The sequence below is a fragment of the Nyctereutes procyonoides genome, unplaced genomic scaffold (assembly GCF_905146905.1).
Source record: "Nyctereutes procyonoides isolate TBG_1078 unplaced genomic scaffold, NYPRO_anot_genome, whole genome shotgun sequence".
Taxonomy (NCBI): Eukaryota; Metazoa; Chordata; class Mammalia; order Carnivora; family Canidae; genus Nyctereutes; species Nyctereutes procyonoides.
Window position 1 is genome coordinate 9,153,599 of NW_026575160.1, and position 12,761 is coordinate 9,166,359.

Here is a 12,761-nt window from a genome sequence, read left to right on the forward strand (position 1 = left end):
ACCTTCTGGGTGTTGCTCTGGAGCGGATGGGTCGGGTTTCAAACCACGTTTTGTGGTATCCCCCTCCTCCCTTCCCTCCTTCTCCCCCACCCCCTGCCCGTGTGCGTGGATCGCGGGTCTATGGAGATTAATGTTCCGGGGCAGGGGGAGAGGAGGGGAGGGGGGGAGGCGAATAATAATAATCCTAATAACCTGTTGTCGTGGGGGGGGGTCTGTTGCAGATCAGAAGAAGGAGGAGGAGGAGGAGGCGGCGGCGGCGGCGGCGGCGGCGGCAGCGGCGGCGATGGCTACAGAAGGAGGGAAAACCTCTGAGCCAGAGAATAACAATAAAAAACCCAAAACCTCAGGCTCCCAGGTAAAAGCAAACATGTGTATATAGATATAAAAAACAAACAAACAAACAAAAAACAAAATTCATCACGAAACGTTAGGGGGAGAGAGGGAGTTCTGTCCTTTAATTGCCCAGAACTGAAGAACAGAATACAAATGCCCATCCGCTCAAAGCATCTTTCTGAGAGTGAGGAAGTTAAATTGTAATTTCATGAAGATTTCACATGTTTGAGGGGTAACGTTGTTTAAAATGACATCAGGAACTCAAGACTAGTGGAAGACTCTGTGTGTGTGTGTGTGTGTGTGTGTGTGTGTGTGTGTGTGTGTCTGTGTTTTCCCAAGGGCATTTTGAGTTTATGAGAATATACTTTAAGAAAAGTTTGTTAGAAATTTCCTTTTATTTGAACTTTATATTACATATCTGCTTCCTTATCCTTCTGTCTTACTGCTTTTGTTGCTATTTCTTTTTTCGTTTCTTTTTTTTTTTTTTTGGTTTCTGTCACTTCCTGAGTAAGTTCTGAAGTGTAGAGCTGTCAAAATAAATAAACAAATAAACAAACAAACAAACCCCTTCCAACTACTAGCCTCCACTAAATCCACCCACTTTTTCCCCCCCCCCTCTCCTTTACCATCTCATTTTGGGTAGGACTCTCAGCCCTCTCCTCTGGCTTTACTGGCAGCTACTTGCAGCAAAATAGGGACTCCTGGTGAAAATCAAGCAACTGGACAACAACAAATAATTATAGATCCAAGCCAAGGATTGGTGCAACTTCAAAATCAACCGCAACAGCTAGAACTGGTAACAACACAGCTTGCTGGAAACACTTGGCAACTTGTTGCCTCCACTCCTCCTGCTTCAAAAGAAAATAACGTTTCTCAACCAGCTTCTAGTTCATCTAGTTCTTCCAGCAGTAATAACGGGAGTGCATCCCCTACAAAAACTAAATCAGGTAATTCTTCCACCCCCGGTCAGTTTCAAGTCATACAAGTGCAAAATCCAAGTGGTAGTGTACAGTACCAAGTGATTCCTCAACTTCAGACAGTGGAAGGCCAGCAAATTCAAATCAATCCAACTAGTAGTTCATCTCTACAGGATTTGCAGGGTCAAATTCAGCTCATTTCTGCAGGTAATAATCAAGCTATACTCACAGCTGCTAATAGGACAGCTTCTGGGAATATTCTTGCTCAAAACCTGGCAAATCAGACCGTTCCAGTCCAAATTAGACCTGGTGTCTCAATACCACTGCAATTACAGACCCTTCCTGGTACTCAGGCTCAAGTTGTAACAACCCTACCAATTAACATTGGAGGAGTGACTTTAGCTTTGCCAGTGATAAACAACGTGACTGCTGGAGGAGGGACTGGACAGGTTGGCCAGCCTGCTACTACTACTGATAGTGGGACTTCCAACGGGAGTCAGTTAGTTTCCACACCCACCACCACCACTGCTTCTGCCAGTACTATGCCGGAATCTCCCTCCTCCTCCACTACCTGCACAACCACTGCTTCAACATCTCTGACGAGCAGTGACACGTTAGTGAGCTCAGCAGACACGGGCCAGTATGCAAGCACATCAGCCAGTAGTTCTGAACGCACTATTGAAGAATCTCAAACACCTGCTGCTACTGAGTCTGAAGCACAGAGCTCCAGTCAGCTTCAGTCTAATGGAATACAGAATACACAGGATCAATCAAATTCTCTTCAGCAGGTGCAGATTGTAGGCCAGCCTATCTTACAGCAGATCCAGATCCAACAGCCTCAGCAACAGATTATTCAGGCTATTCCACCGCAGTCGTTTCAACTTCAGTCAGGGCAGACCATTCAGACCATCCAGCAGCAGCCTTTGCAGAATGTTCAACTTCAAGCAGTAAATCCGACTCAGGTGCTTATCAGGGCTCCAACTTTAACACCTTCAGGGCAAATCAGTTGGCAAACTGTACAGGTTCAGAATATTCAGAGTCTTTCAAATTTGCAAGTTCAGAATGCTGGGTTATCCCAACAATTAACCATCACCCCAGTGTCTTCAAGTGGTGGCACAACTCTTGCTCAGATTGCTCCTGTGGCTGTTGCTGGTGCCCCAATAACTTTGAATACTGCCCAGCTTGCATCAGTGCCTAACCTTCAGACAGTGAGTGTTGCCAACCTGGGTGCTGCAGGTGTTCAAGTGCAAGGAGTTCCAGTTACAATCACTAGTGTTGCAGGTAAGTTACTACGGTCTTTTCTCTATAAGATCCTTTTATGCAGTTTTTAATAATACTTAGTTATTGCTTTTCCTTGCTAACTCTTAGGTTTGATGTAGACATCTGAAATAAACATAATCATAAGGAATCTAAAATCAAAGGAATATTATATTAACTGTCATAACTATAGTCATCAGTGTGACCCATTCACATCTGTACCTTTTTCTATTAGGGTTTATGTGTTAAATTATGCTAGACACTTTTATAGTTACTCTTCCGTGGAGCAAAACTTCCTGATTAGAGTCATGAGTGTCTTCTGTAATTTAGAGATCATATTTGAATACGCTTGAACTCTTCAGAAAGAACTCTAATAAAAATGGTTATATCTTCTTTAAAAGGAAGTGGGTTTAAAGCTGACTTGGTAATACATTTGTGAACTTGTTGAAGTTTTAATTCTACTTTGTAATAAGGCTAGCTTTTTCTTAAATTGGAAGTTAATTTTGCTTCGGGCATCTTGTTGCTCATCCTTTTGCATTTTAGTATACAGTGTTGTTTTAAACTAGATATTGATGCAGTTTAGAGAGAACAATTTTAAGTTACAAATCAATTTTTATGTGTGCTTTCTGCTAAAACCAGGATTTTCCTCAGGATTTTGAATAGTTATTTACATATAAAATTATATTTAAATCTTATGGTTCCATTATTTTTAGTGTGAAGTTGTTGAAAATCCGTTAAAAATGAAAATAGTAGAATGCCACTAATTTGAATTCTAATAAGGTCATTTTAAAACCAATTGTAAAGCAATTATTTGTTCTATAAAGAGGGACTTCTGAATTATTTGGAAAACTAGTCTTATTAAGTATTAAATTTTCTCGACTCGTCTTATTTTATCTGATAGCTTTTGTTTTCTCATAATTAAACATTTACTGATTCTGATTTGGTGAAAACCTAGTTGTGTTTTAGTGCCTTTGATACTGTCAGATCTGTTTAATTAAATATTTTTATTTTGATAATCTGAAATGAATAAGCACATCACTTTTTAATGACCTTTCTTGAAACAAGCTTCAGGAAAATTATGCTAGGGTTTTTGTTTTACAGTTAATACCTAAAGTTGATGTATATAGTTATAATTGAGTATTACCAGATAGAGTTCTCTGATTAAGAATAACAGAGATTATGAGTTTTATTTAGATGCCTATTACCTCTAAACCAAATCTATTCAGTAGAATTTCCTCTGATGATGAAGTGTTGTATATCCTATCTGATATGTTAGCCACTAGCCAGCCACATGCGGCTATTGAGCATTTAAAATGTGGACAGTGCAACTGAAGAACTGAATTTTTAGCTTAATTTTTAATTTAAATAGCCACACGTGATTAGTGGCTTCTGTACTGACAGCACAATAACCTGATCAAAGAGTATTTTGACTGTGGTACTTTTTTCCCCTAACGCTATTACAGCACAATTATATAAGTATTTTTCTAGATTATAACCCATAGCTTGCTTTGTTCATACTCTTAGTAAAAACTGACAATATCTTAAGTATTTCTGAAACATGTCTGTTTTTAATGGGTTGAATGATAGTTTGCATTATCAAAGCAAAAGTTATTTCACTTCTATTTTGATTTGCGTATTAACCATTAGTGAATTATGATTAAGGTAATTGAATAATTTATAACTTAGGTAAGGAATAGTTGATTTTGTGCTGCAATTAGTATCAGTTACAACCCATAGTTTTCCCTTTACCCATTGTGAGGGTAAGTCGTTGATAGTAGAAGTGTGATCTTCTGACTGCCTAACTCATATTTATTTGAATGATACGTTATTAGGAAGGCAGGATCCACTTTCTTGAACTGTAACTTTGGGGGTGTGGTCAAGGAATTTGCTTTTCAAATAAACTTTCCACGTCATTCTAAATCTCACTGAGATTTGAGAACCAAGGATCTAGACATCAGTCGTGAACCATAAAGCAAAATACCGAAGCAGTTGGGTGTTGGAGCTAGTTCACGTGTGCCTCAAGGAATGGATTTTGATGGCAAAGAGAACTTAGGGTTTTAATTTTACAAGCATGTATTAACTAGCAATATGCTGAGCATTCCCAAGAGGTACGTTTAGTCTTCATTTTCAGGGCTAGTTTTTTTTATTTTCATTTTTTTACTAAAGGAGTTTACATGATTTGGGTTTCACTTAAGTGTATCAGGAAATTTAAACTTTACCTAGTTGGATTTTTTTTTTCCTGAACGAAAAGATTTTAAATTTCGTTGATGTTGAAGAGTTTATATTCTAATAGATATGCTTAGTCGTTTTAAGAAGATAGCCATGTTTTAAAGACTAGAAACTTACCAACTTCTACAAGTCAATGTAACTAATCTGGCCTAGTTGTTGACGGATTTTTACCTTACGTTTTTAATATAGTAGGTGCTTGACAAATATTTGCTAAATTAAGGTGTAGAGGAGATGGAGAAGATATCACTTTGGGATTGGGAGTAATGCTGTGGAGTAGTTTTAATGAAATTGATGAAATGGCTCTTTTTTCTTTAATTTCTTTTGGCTTTGAGCTTTTAAGACATTAAGAGTGGGACACCAGGTACTTCACTATCTCTAGAAGAGGGAAAATGAGCAATAAGTGCCCATAGATCCCTTTTATAGCTGAGTCCTTGAAGTTCTGATCTTCTGCTTTGTGTTCCCACCTTTTGGTACTTTTTGGTTTTTTGGTTTTTTTGTGTGTCCCCTCCTCCTGACTGGTAGTATTTAATTTATTTAATTCATGGGAAAATTTTTGCTGTAAATATTTATGACACTATTACCAGCCTTTAAAAAATTACTAACAATAGTTGGCTTTGGCAGATTGTAATGACTAGCTCAGTAACAACAGGCTAAGTTATCATCCATCCTCATGTTACTCTTCAAGAGATATGGGAAGGGGTCTGGATGATATGGACAGGAAAAAAATTGTGTAAGGTAATCATATGAAGTTCGTGAAGCTAGGGAGCTTCATACTTGATTTTATGAAATGAGAATGTTAGTGACAACCTAGGAGGAGTCTCTTTCCTTGATAATGAATTCAGCATAATGTGTTTCTGTGGTTTGGTCTCCTCTCAGAATCTTGACTTCCAGGCTGAGCATCTAGCATTTAATTAGTTGGAATTGTAGTGGGAACTAAGTATATGTTCCTTCTACATACTTACTGTTTGTTCCTTGTTAGAATTAGGAGTTTGACTTTGGAGGAAAAGAATTCCTTCTTAATAACAAAGATAACATCGTACTGCTGGTTTAAGAACATCTTTAGTTTAAACTAAGTGAGGAAAGCAAGATATTTGCGCTAAAAAACTACCTATTTTGCATGGTGTACTCAGGTAGCCAAAGAGCCCTAAATAAAATGAACTTTAGAAGTTACATCTGCTTAAAGAATTTAGAACACTTAGGGGACCATTGATATCTAAATCTGTAATTAACTTCATTGACAGGATTTGATTTGGTTTTGGGTAACATCATGTTTTTGCTTGTGATGGAGGGATATTTTTTATTTTTCATTTTAGGGGCAATTAAAATGTTTAATTCTTACACAAAAGTTCAAACTCAAAGATAAGATGTTGCTGGCCCTTCAAAAACTTAGCTGTCTAACTTTACTTTTTTTTGGAATTAGAGTATGAAACCTGAGGATGTAGCAGAATCAGGAATGGGAAGGCCAGTTCTTCGTAATTAGGGAAAATGGGGCCCAAGCAAAATAATTGACGTTTATATTTAATTTAGAAACCGAACAATGAAGTAGAATCAGCCTCTTACACCAAACCTTTTTTACAGAGCTACTAAAAGTAGGTATTGACTTGAACTTTAATGCTAATATGATTTTTCTTCACTATACATATATTCTGTTAATTTGGATTTTCTTAGGCATCTTAAAATAGCATACATGGGTTGTATATATATCTAGATATATAAACACATTTGTGTGCATAACTATATAGATATCTAGTTATTTCTTTTTTTTAATTAAGTTTGCTCTTGTAGTTTTATTTCTCTAAAATCTTACAGTACCGTTTGTTACATATTGAACTTGTTATGAGGAACTTCTATTTTGTACCCTGTACAAGTGATTTAGGTTCTGAATTACCAAGTTGTTTTTACCCATTAGATGATATATAGCATGACCTTTAAGATTTGTTGATGACATAACAATATCATTAACAATTTTTTAAGTTTTTCACGGACGATGAAAATATATCCAATGTAGAGCCACATTAATTTTTAGAAAGGCATCTTTGAGGAGGATTTCAGGATAGGGAGGGGCACAAGGGAAAATAGTTTTAATTATGTGCTTTTTGAATCTGAGTCAAGGAACATAAATAAGTAATACTTGAGGAATACTGGAGCAGGCATAAAAGCAAGTTGAAGAGAAAAAAAAAAAAGGAAGCTTGATTAAGAAAGAAGATAGGGGAAAGTGCCATAGATAGGTCTTAGAGAAATAACAGATTTATAGGATGATAGAATTTTAGTTTGAAAGTATCTTTGAGGTTATTGCCACCAGTTATAGCCTTTTGGTATCACTGCTAAAGTCTATTTATAAAGGAATTTTGTATTTTTCTGTTATAAGTAAGAGCAGAAATATGGGTCAGAGGTTCTACAGTGCTACATGAAGTACTTGGGGGATGACATAGAATTGACAATGAAAGGGAAAATCTGTGGGCTCTTCTGTACTCTTGATTTAGTTCATAATACTTGTCAGTTTGCTACCTAATGAATGAGCAGATTGTGGCAAAGGGGAACCTGTTGAACTACAAATTGCTTATGTATGTATATGGTGAGATAAACGCATGATACTGTAGTTAACCAATGTAATTTAAAGATAATTGAGCATCTCTCCCCCTCCCTCATTCCTTAGTGGTATTTTAGAAATGAAACTGAAGCCCAGAAAAGTTGAATGTCTTGTACTTTTTGGCAGAATGAGGACTAGAATTTTTTTTTTAAGATTTTATTTATTTATTCATGACAGAGAGAGGGGGAGAGAGAGAGAGGGAGAGGGAGAGAGAGAGAGAGAGAGAGGGGCGCAGAGACACAGGCAGAGGGAGAAGCAGGCTCCATGCCAATAGCCTGATGCAGGACTTGATCCGGGGACCCCAGGATCACACCCTGGGCTGAAGGCAGGTGCAAAACCGCTGAGCCACCCCGGGATCCCCAGGACTAGAATTTTAATGGTGCTCCACTTGTCTTTCTGCTGTATCGCTGGCTTCGTTATCCAAATCTTTTGCTAGTAGATGAGTAAATGTAGTTGAAGTTTAGGGACCAGACAGGGAGAGTAGCTTGACTTTGTCTTCTCCAGATGAATTGTGTCTGTTGTCACTGGATATTCAGCTTTAGTATATTGAATATAGTGTTGGTAAAAAGCACAATTCCCTAGGTCTCCTTGTTATTGAGTTTAATGGTGGAATCTTAGTGGTAGTATTTTGTCCTCTCTTGAAAGAGCAAAATCAGAATTAATGAGATTAATAAATTCTATATGTTGGTAAGCAAATTCTCAGGCTGTCCAGATACTGTATCTTTTCCCAAACTATATTTAGAAATGGCTTTTTTTTTTTTTTAAAGAGAGTTGTGGAGGAAGAAAAACATTTATCGTTTCCCTTAGAGTGTGTCAGGTGCTAGGTTAGATATTTTATATTATCTCATTAAAACCCACGATATCTTTGTAAGATGATCTTGTGCCTGTTTTACAGAGAGCCTCGTGAGCTTTATTTAAGAAAATTTGCTCTCTAGTAAGTGGTAGAACCATGATTTAAAGTCATCTGTGATTCTGAGGTTTTTGTTCAGGAGATCTAAGATAAAAGGATGAGTTCACAGGTAAAGGCTATTTTTCACCCTTTTGTGTCTGATATATCTTTAAGTCCCACAAAGAGTAAATGGTTTCGAAAATTGAAATGCTGATTATGCAGTTAAAGTTTCTTCTAGTCCTAACATCCTGTGGCACTGGCAGACAATTATGACTAAAGGTAGTAAAAGACATGGTGAGTAGAAACTATTGTGGCTGCGTGGAGATCTCTGTGTTAAACTCACATTTTAAAATACATGAAAGGTAGAAGAAAGGACACAGGATTAAGAATGAAAACAAAGCAGCTTGACATTTTAAGAATAATGTCAGGAAAGCAGAAACTCATAATAAAGTAGGCTTTTAAAATAATTTTAAACAACTTTTAAGGCTTCAGATCACAGCAAAAGACACTTACTACTTGAGTATAATGGTGCAGTATGAAGAAAAGACAAAGCTGTCCACTCTACCTCTCTTAACCAGCAAGGAAAATGCACTTCCAGCTGAAATGACTAGACCTGTAATTTACTGAGATTATTTGTTCAAGGTAAGTGAAGAGATAAGGGACATTTAGTTACCTTCTGGAAGTCAGAATGATCCAGATAAAGTGCCATCTTAGGGTCAGAAGGAACTTTCAAATTCAGTTTCAGGCTGGTATAAATAACTTAAAAGTTGTGCAGCATCGAAGAATTGAGCATGAATAAGTACCTTACTTTTTGAAAACATCTTATATTGCAGACAGATGAGTTTCATAACGTCTTTAACAAAGTTGCTGAATGAATTATCTAGTAGTTGGCTTCTGAGCATTTAAAAAGGACTTCAGGGATCACTGGGAACCCATATGGGTTCACTAAGAAACTAGGTTTATTTATTCTTTCTCTAGAGTTTCCAGATGAGTAGAGGAAAGAAGTAATGTCGCCACAATATGTTTTGATTCCAGCATTGATAGTCATGATTTCTTTATTGTTAATTTTTCTTAAAGATTTTATTTGTATATTCATGAGATACAGAGAGGTGGAGACATAGGCAGAGGGAGAAGCAGGCTCCCTGCAGGGACCCCGATGCAGGACTCCATCCCAGGACCCCGGGATCATGCCCTGAGCCAGAGGCAGATGCTCAACCACTGAGCCACCAATGCACCTGTCATGATTTCTTTAAGGCTCATACCTGATTGCTCAATTACATGAAAAATGATTGTCTCCTTCGATAGAAGTCTTTGGTATTATGGCATAGGATTCTATCCTGGAACACAGTCCTGTTGAATATTTTTAAACAAATATTATAGTGAAAGATGGCCTATTTAAATGAATTTAAAGATGAGGGAAAGCTGGGATACTTTGCTATTAATTATGATGGGGATAGACTTGAGATTCAAAGTGATCTTAATGGTCTGGAATGCTGGGTCAGAATTAGCAAAATAAATACAATAGATCCTCTGTTTAAAGGGGTAGGGGAAATTGTATACCCACAGATGAAAAACTTAGGTTGGCAGCAGGACATGTGAAGGTGATTTGGGATTTATTGGCTTAATATGAACTAAGTAGAGTAAAGCTCCTCCTTTACTTTGTGTTTGTCAGGCCATTTATACAGTATTGCGTGCATTGCTAGGTGTGCCACATTTTAAATGAAACTGGCAAGCATATCAGGAGGTATTTCTGAGATACAGAGTGCGGGAAAACATTTCACATTAGCAATAATTGAAGTGCGGAGGGTTTTATTGTTAAAACAATAGGAAGTGTGACCACTATCTTTGGATATATGAAAGGCATTTTTTAAAAAATCTGTTTTGTTTGGCTCTAGGAAACTAATAGAATATGTATCTTTACAGAGACTAGTGCCATAAAGTAATGGAATGGTTTGTTTCAGAGTAGTGATTTTTTTTTGAGGCTGGATGTCATCTGTCAGAGACCCTGCAGAATATAGAAGAATTTCTTGTATCAAAAGTTTGATTAGGTAAACTGCAAGTCTTCTTCTAATCTAAAATAGAAGAGTCTACGAATATTTGATTATATGGTCCTATTCTGGGTACTTCCATCCAGCATATGGTGAGAATTCTGTCTTAAACATAAATGACTGACCAAATATTTAGGGATTGGGTCATATTTACCATTTTTCTTATTATAGTGGTAGTATAATTAAGGTGAACTTTATTAAGCAATAAATGTAATAGTTTGATTCATAAATAGATTTCCATTCTTCACTATTTGTTAGACTTACTGCACTCTTAGATGCTATTTTTTATGTTATTTGTAGTTTTATTTGGTGACTACCAAAGCATTAATGTTTTAGACATATACTTCATTGTCCAACATTGATTTGTAGTTAGGATATTTTATCTTAGTGGCTCTTAGTTATGTTTCTGATACTGTCACTTTAGTATGCACAACATGATTACTTTTTCTTTAGTAGAATTGGAGACCATTTGGAAAATCTAGGATGCTGATAGAGTTCAAACTCTGGAAGCACTCATAGCTTCAAATTTGTTAATTTACCCTGTGGAGCAATCAGATCCAGTATGTCTTTCTTTTTGGTTCAGAGTATCTAGCACATAGGTCTTTTTAAAAAAATTATGCTGAAAATACTAAACCTATCAGGCAAGATCACTGTGCATTGAAGTATTTTCATGTCAAGATAAAATTACAATTTTCCAGAATCCATTGCTAAATGGATTTTATTTATTGCTAAATCCTTTTTATTTTAAAAGGAGAAAGGCTTTAAAAAAAGTCTTTGAGACTTGAGACCCTTTTTTTCTTTTTAAGAGTTTATTTTACGGAGAGAGAGGAGTGTGCACGCATGCACATAAACGTGCTTAAGTAGGGGGAGCAGCAGAGGGAGAAGGAGACTCTCCACTGAGTAGTGAGCCCGATGGCGGGCCTCAATCCTAGAACCATGGGATTACGACCCGACTGAGCCACCCAGGCACCCCTTGAGACCTTTTTTTAATAGAAAAAGTATTAATTGAGGTACGTGAAGATTCTCTTTTCTTTAGGTATGGTAATAAAGTTAAGAGTAGGGACTATCTGCTTTATCGGAGAGGTGTGGTTCAAGTATTCAAGTAGTAGGTTTATTACTGCTGCAGACATAGGTACTGAGAAGCTTTCTAGAGCACAGGTATTTTGTGTTCTCAGTTATAGGTGTGGCTGAAAGAGGAAACAAAAGAGGCACAGGAAAAAGAATATTATACTCACATGTCCTAGGGAGACTGTCACTGTACACTGAGAGGGGATCACATGAGAGGGAATGCCAAGGGAGGTGGATCAGCTAAGCAGGTGGGAAGCAGAGAGCGAGAACCCATGGGCAAATGCTTTTTAATTGGGGAAAGTCAGGATGGAGTACACAGAAAAGAAGTGAGAGAATGTCATTTACTAAATATTACTATGTCACAGTTAGGGAAGGTAAGAAGGGAAACTGCTGCAGGAGCCACCCTTATCATGTTGGTGCTCCTGAGTGCCTGGGTGGGGTGCTCACAATTTGCTTGAGAAGTTGTATAGCCTGCAGGAAAACATTTTAAATTTTATAATACAACGGGAATGAAAATTAGAACTCTTAAATTTTTGCTTGGGTACTGCTCTTCATTAGTTTATCAATCCTGGGCAAACATGTTATAATTGGAGTTTTATTCCTTTTCTCATTTGTAAAATAGTGGTATTAATTCCTTCCCTTTTTACCTCATAGAGTTGCAAAAATCAAATGACATAATACATGCAAAAAATGTTTGAATATTATAAAGAAAATTCTACAGTTGACCTTTGAACAGCATGGGGTTAAAGGTGATGACCTTCACATAATTAAAAATTCCCATGTAACTTTTAATTTCCCCCCAAACTTAACTACTAATAGCTTATGGTTACCTGGAAGCCTTAGCAATGACTTACAAAGTCACTTAACACATTTTTTATGTTGTATGTATTATATGCTGTATTCTTAAAGTAAACCAGAGAAAAGAAATTGTTATTAAGAAAATCAGAAGATACAGTGGGAGAATGAGTGGTTTTAGCTGTGAATATTAGTTTGAGCTAACTATTAGATGCAAATGAGAAAGTTGTACAAAAGGAATATCAGAAACCTTTGAAGTCCAACTAAGGATAGAAAGAGGTGCATCTACTGGTGGAAAAGAAGCCATGTATTTCATTGCACAAGAGCTAAGTGTTTGCTGCATGCTCAGTCTGTGTTAGACTCTGAAAGTACTTACCTGTTTTAAAAGGATGCCCCTGTTGGGGAGATGAGGCTGCATGCATTAAACAATTACAGAGCAGCTACAATTACGTATGAGAGTTCATACTTAAATACTGGGTTTTAAGATATGGAAAACAAGTTATGAGAACTCAGAGACTGCTGAGATCAGTGGATTGGAGTAAACAAGAAAGGTTTTCTGTGGTGAAGACTTGAAACAAGTCTCAAAGATTGGTTTGGAAAGTGGACGTTTGAGTCTGACAATGGAAAGGTAAAGA

The 12,761-nt window shown here is 37.0% G+C and overlaps 1 protein-coding gene across 2 annotated transcripts in view; it reads left to right on the plus strand.

Annotated features, from left to right (window-relative positions):
- The first annotated feature begins 240 nt into the window (after positions 1-240).
- The window catches only part of SP4 (Sp4 transcription factor), a 76,137-nt gene continuing 63,616 nt past the window's right edge, over positions 241-12,761 (plus strand). The window contains exons 1-2 of one of the 2 annotated variants that reach the window (XM_055314869.1): positions 241-355; positions 977-2,531. In XM_055314869.1, the coding sequence (XP_055170844.1) occupies positions 284-355; positions 977-2,531 (1,627 nt within the window). In that variant the 5' untranslated portion in view covers positions 241-283. The remainder of the gene's footprint in view (positions 356-976; positions 2,532-12,761) is intronic. The other variant, XM_055314870.1, reaches the window with a different exon arrangement.